A 19,492-nucleotide genomic window follows, 5' to 3' on the forward strand; every position below is an offset into this window, starting at 1 on the left:
CATGGTTGTGGCTTAGTGCCAGAGCGCTTGCCTTGCACAGGTGAGCCACTGAGTTTGATCCTCAGCACCACATAAAAATACATAAAGATTTTGTGTCCATCTACAACTACAATTTTTTTTAAAAAAGGTTATTAGGAAATATAAATTTTGGGGATTATTATTTTTTTCCAAGAGAATTTTTTAATATTTATTTTTTAGTTTTCGGTGGATACAACATCTTTATTTTATTTTATGTGGTGCTGAGGATCGAACCCAGCGCCCCGTGCATGCCAGGCGAACGCGCTACCGTTTGAGCCACATCCCCAGCCCTTGGGAATTTTTTTAATGCCCTTGGGGTTGGAACCCAGGGCCTTATGCATGCTAGGCAAGCACTCTACCACTGGGAGCTTCATCCTCAGCTCAGTTATTAAGTATTTTTTAAGTTATGTCTTCTCACTAGGAATGGGAGGAAAGAAATCTTTCCTTCTAGCAGCAGCAAGGAGTAGAAGCAGCTCGCCTGGCCTTTTAAAGGACCCACCGTTGCACTGAAATGCGTGTGTCACAAATGCACTAGAAGTTTCCGTTCCTTTCTATTTGGTATTTGAGGGGGGTTTCCAGTTTTTTTATTCTCAAAAAACTCATGTTTGTCTCTCTTTTTTTCTTTTGGAGACTATCTGCATTCCTCAGTTTTCAGAGATCCAGGGAGAGGTCGAGAATCCAGTGGGTTTTCCTAATGAGCAGGATGTGAGCGCTGTCCTGCTCTCTCCGTCTTACCATGCTTGCTCTTACTTTCAGCATACAAGTGCATTTTTAAATGTGGATTTTATAGGCTGCCTGGATAGGACACTGTACTAGCACTTAGGCTTTTGTGAAAAATGACTTTGGTAATCAGTGTGTATGATTCCTGGCAAATGTTTTGGCCCCAGCTATTTGTAAAAGTATTTATCTGTCAAAAACCAAATCAAAGCAAAATCAAAAACAGGAATTAAGGCATCTTACTGAATGTTGGAGGTTCTGGAATGTAAGAAGTTGGAGTTAATTCATATTAAATAAATAATGCAAATAATTGGAAGCTGTGGGTAAGGGAAGGGCAGGTGGAGCAGAAGACTGGCAGAAGTACTCTGAACCTTTGTTTGGCTCCAGAATTTTGTGCATCTTGGTTTCCGTGCATGAAAGCACTTAATGTCCAGGAGAGTCAGATCAGAAATACACCTGTTGTATACGTACAGTTGTGGGATTGTAACTCTGAAGAGGTGTTTGAAATCACCCATCATTATATCTCCATTAGTTACATCTGCTTCTGTTTTACTCCTGATGTGGGTGACAAGTCAGAACTGTAGGTTAGAACCCAAGTGCCGTCTTGCACATCACACCCCCTAATACAAAAGCTATCCAGTTGGTGGACATAGTATTTAGAGGCAGGAGAGGCCACCAGATAGCTTCTAGTCTCCGCCACCCCCCACCGCCTTAGTCGTCAGTTAATATCATAGCAGAGTCATTGGAGCAAGAGTGACAATAAAAGGGTGATTGGGAGGAGTGGAGGGCTCTGGTCGGTGTGGGCAGTTGGGGTGAGAGGAAGCAGAATGGTCCTAAAAACTAACTCACAGTTTTGCCTAATAACACTTTGATGCAGGCCAGCCTGTTTGGCATGCCCTTATTTATTGATGCTCCAAAATATGAAAACTGAAATTTCTTTATGAGCTCCATCAGGATTGAATCAATGAACTGATTAATCTTCAGAAAATAAATAGAATTCAATTATTCCAAATTTTTAATTTACCTATAGTTAAAAGAAATCACCCTTGAGATAAGTCTTTCAATTAAAAATATAAAATATGACCCCTAATTGAACCGATATTGCTGTTTACTGTTACTGGATGTTTCATCATTATTGTGAGGAGATTTTTATAGGCATAATGAAAACTTAGCAGGCTTTTTATGATCATCTACCAATAGATATTTAGAGCAAACTTAATTTCAGCCTGTTGCCTGTCTTTCCACCTCAAAGCTGGCTGTGCTTTGAGGTCTTTTGCAATGCAAAGAAAACTATCAACAAAAATATTGTTATTTTTGAAGCCAGGTTACAGGAAATTATATTTTTGTAATGTGGTACATTTGACATCTTCTGATTGGAATTTTAAATGAAATTGAAATTAGTCAATAACTCGGGTGATATTCGGGTAACAAAACTGAGCTGTGTTCTGGCACCGTCACTCCCTGGGACTGTCAATATTCGGCATAGTGCTGTTGCAGGCTGATGCCAGACATGGGTCACTTCCTTCATTGCACTGGAAGATACTTTGGACTTGAAATGTCACTGTGGAGAAGAAGGGGACAGGAAACCTGTAGGTGCCCACTGAGACCAAGCCATGTTTACAGGTCTGCTGGGAGCCTCCCTGGCTCTTGCCCTGCTGACTTTGCCTTGAGCACAGTGCCAGCTCCAAATGATTGCCCATTGCCATCTGGAAGGGGATTTTATTTCTTTGAGTTCTGAACAGATAATCCCTGATAGTCATGGAGCTCACCTGGAGATTCAGATGGAGCAGGGTCTTCTCTCTGGTGTCTCCCCATTGTGGCCCATTCTGGAGTTCAGTGGACATGCAGAATGTTAGAAAGAGACCTGAGTATGATCTTGTTAGATTCCAGGTGATGCAGGTACATGCCATTGTGGTAGGAGTAGAAAGATATCACAGTCTTTCACCTTGAGATTTGAGCTGTTCAAGAGACTCGGCAGTTTAGTGTCTTTCAAAGCCCTTTTATTTATAGTGCTGAGTTCATGTCCCTCTGAAGTGCATTCAACTGGGTTGCTTTTTTACCTTCCTCTAACATTTCAAGGAAGAGGGGAAAACTGTAGAGCATCTAAGTGTAGCAACATTTTTTAAAAAAATATTTGTTCTTAAGTTCTAGGTGGACACAATATCTTTATTTTATTTTTATGTGGTGCTGAGGATCGTACCCAGTACCTCGTGCATGCTAGGTGAGCGCTCTACCACTGAGCCACAACCCTAGCCCCTAAGTGTAGCAAATTTGATAGAAAATTTGTACACCCCCTGCCCCCAGGGGAAGTATGTGTAGCCACACCCTGAACACAGATTTCAGGTGTGGCCAGGGAATGGCTGGGTAGTGCAGGAAGGAAGAAGACTGCACAGTGAAGGATTTCAGTGGAGCATCCCCCCAGAGCGCTGTGGATGGCAGCAGAAGGAGGGAATTGTATCATCAGATTTCCTCTTTCCTGGGAAGCAGAGCTCTTGAAGACCCCTGTCTTCAGGCAGCCTGTCAGATTCCTCCAGACTGTCATGACCGCAAAGGTGGCTGGGTGCAAGTGCTGCACGTCTCCCTCTCTCATTGTCCGAGGGTCGGCAATGTGGCTCAGGCAGCATCTAAGCAGCATTTAGCCTTTGAGGTGGTCTCACTTGGAATATTTGGATGTGGGGCAAGAAGAGTTACCGTTTCCATCTGCTGTGGTGTGGCATCTCGTGGGGAATCCCTGCTGGGCAATGTCCTCAGAAGCTCTCTGAGCCCTGAATGCACGTGCCTGGTCACTGGACCATCCTACATCAAACAGCCCAGGTGCTGATTCTAATAATTTGCTAATGATACTTAGCTTTCCTAAGGGCCAGAGTGTGGCCATGTCAGCTGCCAAATGAGGAAGAAAATGAAAATAAATTTATTTTCAAATTAAGTAAGTTGTCTTCAGAACAACTTGTGTGAACTTGACACTAAACAGAGCAAGAGGCTTTTCTTCCTCTGTGAAGCTCTGAAGACTATTGACCTTGGTGTTCAGACACCTGATAGTGGTAGCCCAGGGAACACAAAGCTGCAGCCTCCCAGATAATTTTTTTAAAATATTTTTTTAGTTGTAGTTGGACACAATATCTTTATTTATTTATTTTTATGTGGTTCTGAGGATTGAACCCAGTGCCTCACACGTGCGAGGCGGGCGCGCTACTGCTGAGCTACAGCCCCAGCCCCCCAGACAGATAATTAAATCTAAATGCAAAAAAACACTAGGGAAGTGTTAAAGTATGTAAATCAGCATATGATCCCTAGTAAGGCAGATGAAGGCTCCTGCAGTGCAGGGTTGAGGGTCCACATTCCCCTCCCATGTCCGGCCTCATAGTACGTGCTGAACGACATACCATTTTAAATGCTATCAGTGCTGAGTGATTTCCTAGGGAACAGTGGAATTCTCGGAGGTAAACATGATCCAGATCACTTAAGGCTTATTGATTTTATGATCAGTACTTAGGTTGCTGCTAAAAGCAGATAGGTTCCCGATATACATCAGAAACCTGGGAGGCCTGCCCGCTCAGTGGGTCCTGCCATGCTGTTTCTCAGGCATGCTCTGGCCAGCTCAAGCTAACCATTAGGCTCACTCTTCTGTGGAATGCTAGCCTAAAATAACATTCAGTACCATAATTAAGCTCTAGTGAAGAAGTCTGGGCAATTATCAGAAGATAAAAGGATTTTAAGATCTATTAAAAATTTGAGGCTTGGTACTGTGCAGTCCAGAATTTGTACTTGCACAAACTAAATGTGAACAGGTGGAAACACCCAGTCCTGGGGAGGAGGAAGAGCCCCCTTCCAAAAGAGCCTGTTTCTGGGCTTCAGTTTCAAAGCAGAGTGATAAAGGGGGTCTTGAGCAAAAAAGCAAGAATAGCCTTAGAAACAGAACTTAAGGGAGAATTGATTTCAAAAGGATTATTCTCATCTGTCCATCTGTTTTCAGTAGGTAGCAGATGTTAGGGTGGACTCACTGGCAGGCTGTGAACGGGGCCATCCGCCTGTGAGGTGGTATCATCGTCTCAGGGGATTTGTGGTGTGAGCAGGATGAGGAGTGTGAAGTGCTCTGTAGCCAGCTTGGGTCCAGCAAAGAGAACATGGCTGTAGTAACATATAACAAGGATTTTTATTGAGTATCTTTAATTTATTTGTTAATTGATTAATCTGAAACAAAATGACCAATTTTGTCTTTACCAGGGCCGGTGGGAAAGTCAACAGGATGTATCCCAAACTACGGTTTCCAGAGGAATAGCTCCAGTCCCCCCTGCCCTCTCTGCTTGTCCCCAAAATAACCACTCGCCAGATCCAGGTAAGTCATCTTTTCGTCTGTCAGTCGCTGATATATGAAATCTGAGCATCTTTCAAGAGTCTATCAGAATTTCTTGCTGGGTTACCACTGTTCTACCAGCGACCATCTCCAGTGTCCCCTTTCTTGTCTTAACGTGTTGAGCTGCGTGGGCTTTGGAGTGTGGATTCATCCTGTGTTTCTCTCGTGGATACCCCTGGATCCTGGAGTGTTGTCCTCTGACTCTATTTGCTATTTCTGTTGGGATTTCTGTGTGTGTGCGCTGTGTGAATATGTACAAGTTTTTATTTTCTTATATTCATATCTTTGTCAGGTTTTTGTATCATGATTACATTAGCCTCGTAAAATGGCTTGGGAGATGCTTCTCATCGTTTTCTGGAAGGGTTTATGTATGATTGGTGTCACTTCTTCCTTAAATATTTGACAGAATTCCCTAGTGACACTGTCTTGGGCCTGGAATTTAGTTTGTGGGAAGATTTCAAATTATGACTTGAATTTCTGTACTACAGTGTTATTTTATTTTTTGTATTCCTTCTGGGTCAGTTTTCACAAGTTAGGTTTTCCAAGGAATTTGTTATTTCATCTAGATTATTAAATTTATTTGCATAAAAATCACATCACGTTACTCTTCTTTTAGGATTTGTAGGCTCTCCCATGCAGTTCCTTCTTTTTATTCTGTTGATGGTTAATTTTTTTCTGTTTCCTAAATACTTTTGGCTACAGGTTTATCAGAAGCAATAATTTCACAGAACCAACTTTGGGCTTTAATTTTGTTTATTATTATTTTCTATTTCTTTGGTTTTAAGAATTTCTTTCTGTCATTCACATGTGTAATTGGTGCTTTCATTGTTATTCTACTCAGAATATTTTAAAATTTCTTTGATTCTTTGAAACATGTTACTAGCATGCTAATTCATTTGTGTATATGTGGGAGTATTTTTATTTCCTAATTAAATTCATTTTGATTCTTGAATATTTCAGTCTCCAGATGTTATAAAAGGCACTTGGCAATGGTATTCTTTTTGTTTTAAAACAGCCACTTGTTGTTGAAAGAGATGAGGGCATAGAGGCAGGTGGCGATCTGCTGTGTCCCCATGTCCGTTGCTTGTGGCCCTGTTCAGCCCTTTCTGAAGACCTTGTTTTTGTCCAATTTCACTTTTAGCCTGAAGAATATCTGTAGTACTTCTTAGTGTAGTTCTCCTGAAGAGAAAAGCTCTCTTAAGTGTCTTTATTTCACTGTTTTTTTTTTCTTTTTCCTTTTAAAAAGGCATTTTGACCAGATAGAGAATTCTGGGTTGCTGGCTTTTTTCTTTTAGCACTTCAGACCTCTTTTTTCTATTAGTGCTTCAAGACCTCTTCTCCCAGGCCCCTCCATGCGGAGAATTCAGCTGTCATTTGTGTCACTTGCCCACATGTAATATGTCTGCGTTTAGTTGTTTTTTTCAGAATATCTCCGTATCTTTGTCTTTGGCGTTGTGCTATGAATTGCTTAGTTAGAGTTTTCTTAGTGTTTACCTTGCTTGGGTTTCACCAGTGTTCTTGGGCTGATGTTTTTCAATAAGTTTGAGAAAGTTTTAGCTGATTTTCATTAAAAATTTCTTTCCTGTCCCTTTCTATCTCCACTCCTCCCGAGATCCTAGGTGAGAGTGGAGCTCACAGTCTCTGGTGGTGTTGTTCCTCCTCCTCCTCCTTCTGCTCTTCTTCTTCCTCTTTTTAAAAATGTTTTCATCTCATATCTTCTGGTTGGATAATGTCTTCTGCCATTTCCAGTGTTCTCTTGAGCACATCCAGGGAATTTTTTATTTCTGCTATTGTTCTTTTCCTGTAGAATTTCCATTTACTGTTGATTTTTTTTTGGTTTTGATTTCTCTGCTGATATTCCCTGTCTGTGCATATGTTAAACCCATCTTTTTAGTGTCCTTGAACATGATTATAAGAGCTGCTAAATCAGACAAAAGCTCTTATTTCTATGGACTCCTGTTTCCTCGACTTGGGTCATAGTTAATGAGTTTGACCTGTGTAACTTGCACCCTGCTCAAGTCTAGGAATTTGCATGGTTCCAGTCAGCCCCACTCCCCGTAGCCAGCCACTGTTCTGACTGCTGGAGATTGCTTATGCAGTTCCACGTAAATAGAGTACGCACTGTCTATGCGTCTGGCTCTTTTGTTCAGCACATGTGTTTGTCTTACATATTGTTGCTGGCATCAGTAATTAACTTCTGTTTCTGAAATATCTCACAGTCACAATTGACTTTATCACAATTTTTTTAATATTTATTTTTTAGTTGTAGTTGGACACAATACCTTTATTTTACTTAATGTATTTTTATGTGGTGCTAAGAATTGAACCCAGGGTCTCTCAAGTGCCAGGCGAGCGCTCAACCACTAAGCTACAACCCCAGCCCCTTATCACAGTTTTTAATCATTTTTTCCTGCTCACAAACATTTGAGTGTTTCCAGTTTGGGGCTACTAAGAAGAATGCTTATTCTTGTACAAATCTCAATGTGAACATTTTTTCTGAAGTAAATACTTAGGAGTGAAGTTGCTGGGTTATGGTGCGCCCTAGATCTGAATTCCTTAAAGTAGTTGTGCTGTGCTCACAGTTGCAGGCAGGGCTGAATTGGTTGACATGTTTGCTGTTGGGCTTTGCTCATCTTTGGTCTCGCGTCCCACTCTGTTCTGGGTTTAGTTTCTTCTGTGGTGACACGTATCCATCATTGGTGCTTTCAGCAACTGTCTTTTACTAACAAACCCTTGTTTCTTTTCAATGTTAAAGTTTTTATTTTGGTCTCACTTAGAAACCCTTTTTTTGCGGAAACTATTAAAGGTACAAATGTAGAAGAAGTAACGTGATGTGCTGGCAAACACCCACCTCTTGATTTCCATCCACCCATGACCAGTGTGACTTGCCTATGCTCCCACCTCCTTCGCCCCTTATCTCTTGTGAGATGTGCAGCCTTTGATTGGTTCTCAGCCTTTGATAGGATATGGATCATACTCCCTCTAGAATGTTAGAGCTCAAATTGTGAATCTTGAGATGATTAGTTCTTGTAGCTTTTTTATGTATCTTGAACTTACTTTTCTTTTTTTTTCTCTCCTCTGTTTTTGCCTTCTTGTAAATTATTTGACTTTTCCAAGTTCAACTGTAATGTATCCCCTGGTGCTGGAGCCATCTCTGCTTTACCTTCTTAGAGGTTGCTCTTGTGATTACGGTAGGTCCTGAGCTTTCACAGCTAACATGACACTACTTTGTGTGAACTTTGGAAACTTCACAGCTGTATGAGCCCATTTACCAACCGCATGGCCAGGAAGCCTGGGGCCCTCAAGGTTCGTGTGCAGTGAGGTCTGGGTGCCCTGGGCACCTCTGTTCAGGGAAAACGTCTATTCTTCAAGGTGGCTGCTTGCTCTTTTTAAGCTGTTGTGTGGATATGGTGTTTTAACATTTAGGATTTAAAGTAGATTTTCCTATAAATTAGTAAGGGGAAGGAAATCTTACTACATCACAGGTATCGTCTGCACCTCTCAGCCTAGCCTTTAGTAGCTGATAGCAGGTAAGAAGATAGTTCAGACCTCTCTCTCTTTTAAAAATAACTGAATACCACTGTTCTCCTGAAGGTCAAGTTCATCATCTTTCTTTAGTAAATAGTGATGAGAAACTTGAGTCTGTAGGACTTAGTCATGGACTGAAAGCCTAAAGTCTGTAAGGAGACTGTATGTTGGCAGTTACGTCACTGAAAAGCTGAGCCCCCTTTGATTCTAGGGCAGAAGTTATTTGTTGACGAGGACTCAGGTGGATCGCCTTCTGATACTGCATATTAGGAGCACTGCATATTAGAACCTTCTAGAGGCCCCCAGTTACTGCTCTTTTACTGGTAGTGGAAACACCATGTGTTTGAGGATAACTGATGATACTCTCTTTTTCTAATATTAGTCTTTTAAGGATGCTTTTTAAAATTTATGTTGTTAGATTTTCTTACAAATAATATTTGGCAAACTCGCAAGAAAGAAATGTCTGTGTCATTGTTTTGTTTCATCTTGTGCCTCTCAATCTTGTTGACAGGGCTTGGTAGCCTAGCAGCCTCCTACTTGAATCCAGTAAAATCCCTGGTGCCACAGATGCCAAAGCTGCTGAAGTCCCTTTTTCCTGTCCGCGATGACAGAAGGGGCAAACAGCCACCTCCCCTTGCACATCAGGTAAAAAGCGTCGAGAAGGCAGCAGTGTGTTTTCTGATAGGTCGCTGAAGAGTGACTCTGTCGCTAGAGCTAGAGGGAGAGGGACAGCAAAACGGGGTGTTAAGACTGGGCTTTCAAGCCTGGTAAAAGCTTGTGATAATTTCTCTTCCATTCTCTTCAGAGATAACAGAGCTGTTTAAACTTATTGACACACTCCATCCTTTCTGCTTTTAAAAATGCCAAGTACGCTACTAATGTGATTTATGGTAATATCACTTAGAGCAACAATAGTAAAATTTATGAAGTGCACTTAGTGTTGTTTGTGTATTGCCAAGTAGAAAATGTAATTCTATTTTTAATTCTTGATTTCATTTCTCTTTTCAAACAATTTTATGTCACGACTGTCCTTCCCTTTCAACCTCTGCTTCCTCTACTGTGGATAATCTCTTCTTTTACTTAAAAGTGATCACCTATTTCCTTTTTTTGGCTCTACCTTGCCCTAGAATAAGTGTTGGAGAAAATGTTACAGGGTTTCCAACATGCAGGAAGCTGTTCTTATTCGGTAATGGTGAATGGGAACCCTTGGAAATGCAGTTTCTAGCCTTACATAGGTGTTAGCTCAGCAGAAAGTGATAAACGAGGTTTTACTTACACTCACTTGGAAGCACCAGGACAAGTACCATCATTGGGGGTGGTTTTGACATCAGCACTTCCATATCATTTTTAAAAAAAATTTTTTTTGTAGTGGTAAATGGACAGAACTCCTTTATTTTATTTGTCTATTTTTATGTGGTGCTGAGGATCGAACCCAGTGCCTCATGTATGCTAGACAAGTGCTCTGCTGCTGAGCTATAGCCCCGGCCCTCCATATTCTTTGATGCATTCCAGTTGCAGAAATGCAGGTCAGTAGTTGTCTGAGACTCAACTATTTACAAGAATTTTCTAAGTTTATGAAGGCATATTCAAGGAAAGTGGGGTTGGTTGTATAAGACTGCTGTGTAGATTTGTAATTTTTTCAATCTAGCATTATGTAAGCATGTACGTAAGAATACACATGGAGTGAATGAAAAGACTTAAACGTCGGGATTCTGGAAGTGTTTAAACTATATTCACTGCAGCACATAACGGTGCTCGCTAATTACTGATATAAACTCCTGGCCACGGGAGGGGCGGGGCAGGCAAAGGTGACTCTCCCCATAGTTTGTTGTCATGTGTGCTAGTCTCCTCTTCCCATCAGTGTTTCATGAAGTAAGGGTCATGAAGTGTCTGAGTTACCCAAAAAAAAAAAAAAAAAAAAAAAAAAAGCATTTTCTCAGCTGGGCTCGGTAGCACATGCCTGTAATCCCAGCGGCTCAGGAGGCTGAAGCAGGAGGATTGCTATTCCAAAGCCAGCCTCAGCAAAAGTGGGGCACTAAGCAACGCAGTGAGACCCTGTCTCTAAATCAAATACCAAATAGGGCTGGGGATGTGGCTCAGTGGTCAAGTGCCCCTGAGATCAATCCCCAGTCCACTCCACCCTCCAAAAAAAATGCATTTTCTCAGACTGCCCTGGTGACCCACAGCCCACCTGGGGACACTGTCTGATCTATATTGACGAGCCCTGAGGTGATGCTTATCACGTGGAGTTTAATAGCCACTTTTTTCTGTGGCTGTTCAGTGAAGGCGGTAATCTAAGTTGAAGGAAGTTGGAATGCCTTTAAAAGTCATGGGATCAGCCCACTATGGTCACAATTATTTTTAAACTGTTTTCAGTTTTTGATGTAGCATGTCAGAGCACCTGCCAGTGGGAACTTGTTTGTACACTCACTGTGCTGGCAGTAGGCGACTGGAGACGTGGAGAGCAGCAGCGTGTCAGAAGCAGATCTTTGGTGATAGGAAGAGAACTGCAGTATGTCATGTCCAGGACGAGAAGTTCACTTGAAATGTGTTACTGAAATATTAGCAATTTATGTTCGTTTACTCAAGTGTATTTATTTTTTGAGCACATATGAGCAAAGGTATTGAGGGAACGGGCCTTGAGCAAATATTTCATAGTTTATAAATATGTGAAAACATAGCACTGAAGCTGGTCTGAATGAGGATAGATGTCCAGTGGTCAAACTCCTTCCTCTGGTTTATGAAGATGCCACTCCCCTTTCTTGGCGGCACCAGCCCGGTCTCTGTCCGCATCCCTGACTGCATTAGCATAAAGCTCTCAGCTGCCCTGCTGCCCTCTGCCCGTCCTCTCTGGCCTTTCCTGGGTCTGTTTCTTCCATCAAGCCTCTGGTGTTCAGTGGCCATCGCTGTGTGGGCATTTTTTTCTTTCTTGGTCTCATTCGGTCCCATGGCTTTACCATAGTGATACAAAGTAGCCAATGGCCTTTCACAGCTTAGGCTGTGAAAACCCCTCAGTCCCCAGCTTGAGACCTTCCTTGGAAACAGAATAGAACCTAAGTTCTTCTGCAGTTGGTACACATCCTCCGGTGCCCTGACCTTTAATCGTTATTTCCTTTCTTCTCTTCAGTCTCCTTGCTGAATTGTATCTGTGCCTTTTTGTCTCACGGGTTCTGGTGCCTGTCTTTCCTTCTGCTGGGAATGCTGTCTCCAGAATCCTTGCAGGGCCAGGAGAGTAGCAGCCATTTCAAGGAGGCATAGTTTACGGTGGTGTCCCTTCACCACCAAACTGAAACAGCCTCCACCAAACACACACACTATATTCTCTTGATTCTTTTTCTTTTTTAAAATTTTATTTTTTGTGTGGCACTGAGGATTGAACCTAGTACCTTACCCGTGCTAGACAAGTGCTCTACCACTCAGCTTTGGCCCCAGTCCCATCGATTCTACTTCTTACTAGGAGTTATGGTTAGATTTATATCTTTGTTGATGTAAACCTTGAGGACAGAGCTTCCTGTGCTGGCTGGGGCCTGACATGTATGACACACAGTATGTATTGGTTGGCTCACCATTGACGTGTATACAGACTGCAATGTCAGACTGCACAACAGTGGCATTCAGTGACAGAAGGGCCATGTTTACAATTAGAGGTGAGAGAATCACAGCTGAGTGGGGGCTTGGGACATCCAGACCTGTTTATTAATTTTCTTCAATAGGAGTGTCACTAAAGAATATTCCTGAAGGCAGCCAGGCATGATGGCACGCAGTCTGTAACTTCCCAGCAACTTGGGAAGCCAAGGCAGGAGGATTACAGGGTCAAAGCCAGCCTCAGCAACTTAGAGATCCTGTCTCAAAGTAAAAGGTAAAGAGGGCTGGGGTGTGGCTCAGTGGTGAATCATCGCTGGGTTCAATATCCAGGACCGTAAAAAGAAAGAATGTTCCTGAAGGAGAGAAAAACTTTAGCTTTTCATTTGGGAATCAGCTGATCAAAGACCCTTGTGTTCCCCTCATTTTACTGACAGTCTCTGGTGAAGCTCTGGGAGAAGTCGGTGTCTGTGGAAATGACTTCTCACAGCATCCAGGCCTCTCCTGCCTGGTCATCTTAGAGACTGAGCCGCGAGTGCCGTGGAAAGCACAGGAGCCGTGAGAGCTGGTGGCCTGCTGGACACATCCTGCCCTGCTTGTTTCTAGTGATCGTCTCCTTCACTGGGCACTTCTGAGTGGGCACTTTTGATGCCTACAGTTTGAGATTCTCACAAAAATATTCTACTCCCCCCCCCCCTTGCTGAACAAGGTCTTCTCTGAGCTCTCTGCCGAGTCTGGTTGAGGTGGGGCGAGGTGGTCTTTCCTTCTCCTGGGCCTCCTCCAGCCTGGGCAGCTCAAGAGGTCTGTGCTTTTCCAGATACAAGTGCTTTGTCACCCTGCGTCTTGTCAGGGCCTGTGCATGGTGGGGAGCCCAGAAGGGAGCAAGTTATTCTTGGACTTGAAAATAGTGGAACTCTGTCTTTCTCATCTAAATCATATACTTCTACCAAAGTAGCCTGTGATTATGCCTTTTTTGTTTGCTTTTTGGAAGAAGCATCAGTTCTTTGTGCTTCTTGTCAGTTAACGATGCCGGAATTTTTTGGCGATTTTTCCTCCCGTCAAGGTAGTTCCTTTTCCCTCTTATTATTATGTTGTCTAACTGAGGTGTACAAATGCTAAATGAAGAACTTCAGATTCATTTCTAAAATTTTCATTTTGATTTTTAACATTCCTGGGATATCAGGATCCTTGTGAGTTTTTAAAAGAACATTTTAGCTATCATCTGCACACCTTTTAAAGCTCCCCATCTGCATTCCAGTCACCAATGTTGAACATTATTAGGGACTAAAGCAGAGTCCTGTCATCTGCAAGGAGAGGCCACAGAGTGCCTTCCCCTGCATCAACAATCAAGGACATCTAGAACAAAACAAACGCTGATGACACTTGCTGGCTGACCCTGTCCTCTGCCTGGCTCTGCCATTGCCATGTGCAGGCACGTAAGGGTGCAGGCACGTAACGATGCACCTTAGCAGCAGCTTGGTGAGACTCACCAGCACTGGAGGCTTCCTCTCTGTTCTGATGATCTTTTACTTGCTGCTAATGCCTGTTACACCCATTTCAGGGGTCCCTACAAAATATCTTTAAATTAACATGACCAGACATTTAGATGTTGAGAACAACATCAAGTGTAGATCAGTGGGTGAGTGCAGTGGCGCACACCTGTAATCTTGCACCTTGGGAGGCTGAAGCAGGAGGATTGAAATTTTAAGGCCAGCCTCAGCAACTTAGTGAGACACTGTCTCACAATAAAAAAAAAAATACAAAGAGTTGGGAATGTAGCTCAGTGGTACAGCACCCCTGGGTTGGTTCAAGTCCCATTATTGGGGAGAGGGAATACAAATCAGAGCATATGACTCAAAGAAATTAATTCTATAGTACAGAAGCATATAAATATCATTATTAATATCAATAAGACTTAGAGATAGTAAATAAATAGTAATATTACTTAAGTTTTATAATGTGAAATGGCACAAAAAACTAAAATCTCCAAACGATTTGGGAATACACAGAGACAGTACATGGTAACCAAACAGATTATGTTCATTAACATGTGCATCATTTTAAAAACCATTTCTCTTTCCATTTCCCACCTATGATGAAAAAAATTAAGAAGACTTCCTGTGTTACAGCTTTTTGTTGCTGTGACCGGAATACTGACAGGAACAGCTTGGAGGAGGAAAAGTTTATTTTGGGCTCATGGTTTCAGAGTCTCAGCCCATGGCTGGCTGACTTCATTGCTCTGAGCCTGAGATGATGGAAAGGTGAGAGAGAAAGAAGCCAGGGACAAGATATAGTCCCCAAGGGCACGCTCCCAGTGACTGCATCCTCCAGCCATGCCACGCCCCACCTACCTGTAGTTACCATCCAGTACATCATTCAAATGATCCAACCATCGGATGGACTAATCCACTGCTGAGATGACCACTTTTCATAAACTAATTGTTTCATGAGCTTCTCAGGGGATATTAGAGGCGGAAACCATAACACTTCCTTTTAATGTTTCTATCCCTAGTTAGTTTGGAGACCTAAATCTCCTTCTCTGAGACAGTTCTGCAGTGAAGATGCCCAGGCCGTCTCCCTTAAACATCCAGACCCGCTGGGGTTCTCTTTGGTGTTATCAATGACACTTAGAGTCTTGTGTGTGGTTCTGTATGTATCATGCTGAGATACAGCGACCAGTTGGAATTATGTGAGAGGATGTCATCAGCAATGCGGAAGGATTAAAGGAGTGGTTTATAGCTTATCCATGCAGTGACAGAAGCCGACCACATAAGCATTCAGGGCTCTCCAACCCTAGGAGGCATATAACCACACTAGAGGGATGAGAGTCACGAAATTAACAAAGACAACTGTGACAACTGGCGAGAACAACAGTGATTTATAGACAGCAAAGTGCTTTCTAAAACATATCTGTGGGATTCTGCCGCTCCTGGTTTTTTAATACTAAGCATTTTTGAGAATATAAAAACCTGGGTAAGGACTCAGGATGGAGGGGTCTCATATGCACCAGTCACTCCTAGCATTCCCACTGGTGGATGAGGTGGAAGAGAAGCACAGGTTGTGACAGAGAGTGGTTATTATCACAGAGGTACTTTTAATCAGAGTGTCCTTGACATTTTCAGGCCGACACGTTCAGTTCCCTTCTTCACTCGAGGTACACAGACATGTGAGCTCGGGAATCCAGTGAAAGGTGAAGGTCTGTTCACATTTCTTTAAAATGAACAGGTTCTCGGGTCAAGATGCTGTTGTGTTCCTGGACTTGTATTTTATCTGATTGATTTGAAAAGGTCGTGGGTCTTTTCTTGTAAGCTGAAGTTAACAGTTCCTTCCTTTAAAAACAAAGATTCTCATAACCTACAAAATCTTTTGGCTTTAGCATATTCATAAAGACTTAGAATTCTTGTTTTTATGGAGATTGGTTCTGGTTGTAATCAATTTCTGTCTGAGTTCCAGAAATGCAAAGATATTGCACGGAAAGAGGTGGCAGCTGACAAAATTGCTGTCTTTGACCTTCTGATGCAAGTTTAGTAACGAATCTAGAAAATAATGAACTGCAATTAATGAAATCTGCACTCATATTCAAGTATGTTTCTCAGACAGCACATAAAATAATTGAAAGAACTTCCTGCTCTCTAATTAGTTAGATTGAATTAATTTGGCATGATAGCTTTTTTCACGTATCTGGGAGTCTCTGTTCACAGGAAGCTATTTATGTGCTTCAAAGTTCAGGGCTCTAAGTGGTGTTGTTGATTAATCTGGGGAATTAAAGAGTTAATGGTCAGATTTAATTTCTGCCATCAGAAGCTGGCCTTATTGCGGCCTGTCTTTGTTTTGTGTGTCCCTCTGATCAGGGCAGCCTCCTGTGGCATGTGGGGAAGGCCTTGAGCAGAGGGCAGCAGCTGCCCATCCCTGGGGCTGCTGGAGAGGATGTCTGTGGTTTTCCACCTGTTTCCATGAGATGCTTCCACGAGGAAGTGGGCCACGGGCGCACTCGCCCTCCCCTGCACGCAGGAAGCACGTTGCACCGTGACCGAGGCCCACCATCTAGCTGAAACAGGAAAGCACAGTGACACCTTGTTTTCCAGCCTTTGCTTTCCTTAATCATTCAGGCCAATTTAAAAATAATACAGCTGGGCTTTCCCCCCTGTGATTGAACACCACCAGTGTAGGTACTTGGACAGGGCATGCTGCATCCTCTTGTCCTGGAGCTAACAAAGGGAAGTGGACACAGGCCTTGCGCAGCAGACCTTTAAAAGAAAAGTTAAACAAGTAAGTCTGGTTGCATTCCAAAAATGCTATAATCTGAAATTTGAATTTCACATAATTCTTACATGTTACGATTTTTTCTTTTAAGTTTCAACCATTCAAGATGTAAAAGCCATTTCTTAACTTACAGGGCACATTAGCAAGCAGGAATCAGGCTGAATTTAGACCTTGTTTTTAAGGCTTTTAGATTAATAAATATTCTGTGATTCAGGAAACACCCTTCATCCTTCATGGAAGCTGGAAACACTAATAACCATCATTTTGGATGAAGTCAATGTTACACCCTCTTTCAAAATAGATGTAACTCCGTGTTTTAAAAAGTCAGAAGAAAGGAGTTTGAATGTTTTCATCATAAAGATGGTAAATGTTTGGGAAGAAAGACATGTTTAAACTTGAATCACAGTATACAAATGTATACATGTGTCAAAATATCCAGATACCCCACAAATAAGTACAATTTTTTTATTATGTAGCAGTTAAAAATAAATTTAAATCTAAAAAGGAAGAAGAAGAAATACCTTGAAAGATAGCACATAAAATTTCAGTAATTATGTAATAACAATGCTTCGCAAATGTACCAAGCATATACTGTGTGTCTAGAACTGTGCCAAGCATTTCAGACACAGTCTTAGTATCAGTGCAGTTTGGCCAACACTGTCCAGTAGAGAGATAACATGGGTCCCATGTGTAATTTAAAAATTCCTAGTAGACTCATTTAAGACCCTAAAAAGAAAAAAGGTTAAATTAATTTCAATATGATTTTTTAATCAGGAAGTATTATATCAACCTATAGTCAATTAAAAAAAAAAAACTATTGAGTTTCAAAGGCCTGTAAGTTAGGTTTGTATTCTGCATTTCTGGCACATTCCTATTCAGATGCTGTATTTTCTTTGGACATACTTAATCTGCAATTAGAATTCATAAGATTTACAGTTGAAAAAGTGGATAGATCCACATGCCCAAGCTATTCCAAAGCTACTTAAAAGCACTTCAGTTTTTAAATTTGCATTTTATTAAAATTAAACAAAATAATAAACTTAGTTCTTCAGGCACAGTGGCTGTGTTTTAAGTCAGTTACTATGTGCTGCCAGTGGCTACCGTATCAAGACGGCACCCTTGCTGAGGACACTTGAGACTCAGATAGGTTAAGTACCTTCATCAGGTTACAGAGCCTGGTGAGTGACAGAACTGAGATTTATATTTCAGAAAGCAAGATTTAAAGCACAAATGTGATCTTGAGAGATTTCAGCCAGGGGCTGTGGCTCACACCTGTAATGCCAGCAACTTGTGAGGCCAGGAGGATCACGAGTTTAAGGCCAGCCTGGGCAACTTGAGACTCTGTGTCAAAATAAAAAGGGCTCAGGGATGTAGCCTTTAGGTTCAATCACCAGTACTCACCCCCACACCAAAGGAAAACTCAGCTGTTTAATTAAAAACGGCCAAGTGATTATTCTAGAGTAAATGAGTTAAGTATTTGAAGGAGGAACCAGCCCCTCCGTGAAAATCTGCCAGTGTGACCTGTTCAGTTTCCTTGTCGTACTCGTTCCTTTCTGATCCCGTGGGCAGTGCCTGCTCATGGACAGCTGGGAAGCGGAGAGCGACAAGGTCACATCTGTCTGTGGAAAGCTCCCTCTGGCTGTGGGGTGGAAGTTGAGTTCAAAGAGGATGAAATGGAATCTGTGAAAGTGTGTAAAAGCCTCAGAGGGATTACAGTTGTGGTCAGGCATCTGAAGCCACCTTCCTGTGCCTGGCATATCTGTACTGTGATGTGCTGATTGAAATTGGCAAGGGGCAGGCAGTGTAATGGTGTCTCCAAAGAGACCCAGCTGTGGCCACCAGTCTGCCTGCCGGGTAATATTGCCTAGAGAATTCATGGGGATCTCCACCTTCCAGATGCACATCCCCCAGAGTGATTGGGTTTTCACCAATGAGAAGCTGACCTATCAGAATGCTGGGTTCCCCGTTTAAAATGAGAAACACAGCTGCCGCAGGGACAGAAGTGGGTCAGCCTGGCTCCTGGAAGCAGTGGTGGGTACCAGGCACTGAAGGTCTGTCCCCAGGCATGGCTCCAGCAGGCTCTGGGCCAGGCAGGAAGCTCCACCAGCCAGCCACCTGCCCCCAGCCACCTGCCCGCCTTTTCCCTTCTTCCACAGGACCACCCAGCTCCTTTTGAAAAGGAGCATAACCTTCAAAAAGTGTCTTTCGATTGATTATTGCCAAGTCTTGATCTTTGGGTAATTATGTATGTTAGCTTTTTATCCACTGTGTGTTACTTTTATCAGGACATTTTTGAAGATCATAAAGTGTTTTGTTATATGCATTGCTTGCTTTTATTGCTTCTCTTTTTCTCACTTTAGCAGTAGGAAAATAATAGGTTAGTTCTTGATTATTTGTAGCAAAAAATGAACTATTACATCTCTTATCATAGAAAGAATTTTCTATAATTGGATTTAAATCACTGGTTAGTGTTTTTCATAAAAGAGGATTATATTAATTTAGGTACCATTAAAAATGACATTTAACAACTGATCAAATTCAGTGTAAAGGGTGATTATTTGGAAAGGTTTATTTTCAAACAAGAAAAAATATGCATCAGAAAAGGGGAAAGTGTTGGGAAAGTTTTAAAGTGATTATTTTTTTTCGCTTCAACTTTTCCCTCCTTTGCCTAACCTTGTGTCTGAGTTTCGGAAGATCTGTTTCTCCCACATTCTGTCTGGAGTTCCGTCTTCTTTGTGTCACTGGTTAAGTAATCACGCGGATGCTGGTTTCTTCATTCAAGAAGCATCCAGCTGGGGCCTTGTATTTGATGGAGACTTGAGACCTACTTCCTGCCATCAGAGGTCAGGGTTGAGAGGCTCCCTGAGAGCAGCAGGTGCAGACACACAGACACACACTTCTCCCTGCCTTCAGGAAGGCTGGGTCATGCCTGAGCTGAGACTTGCAGGTGAAGAGATGTTCACCAGGTGGACTGGGTCGGAAAAGCAGTGCATTGCAAAGTTGGGAGTGGGGAGGGTGGTGAGCAGGGCA

At 42.3% G+C, this 19,492-nt stretch overlaps 1 protein-coding gene across 3 annotated transcripts in view; it reads left to right on the forward strand.

The window, feature by feature from the left end:
* Kif13b (kinesin family member 13B) overlaps positions 1–19,492 on the forward strand; it is a 157,974-nt gene that overhangs the window by 125,599 nt on the left and 12,883 nt on the right. For all 3 annotated transcript variants that reach the window (XM_078030801.1, XM_078030802.1, XM_078030803.1), the window contains exons 36-37: positions 4,960–5,071; positions 9,129–9,262. In XM_078030801.1, the coding sequence (XP_077886927.1) occupies positions 4,960–5,071; positions 9,129–9,262 (246 nt within the window). The remainder of the gene's footprint in view (positions 1–4,959; positions 5,072–9,128; positions 9,263–19,492) is intronic.

The sequence above is a fragment of the Ictidomys tridecemlineatus genome, chromosome 14, assembly GCF_052094955.1.
Source record: "Ictidomys tridecemlineatus isolate mIctTri1 chromosome 14, mIctTri1.hap1, whole genome shotgun sequence".
Classification (NCBI taxonomy): Eukaryota; Metazoa; Chordata; class Mammalia; order Rodentia; family Sciuridae; genus Ictidomys; species Ictidomys tridecemlineatus.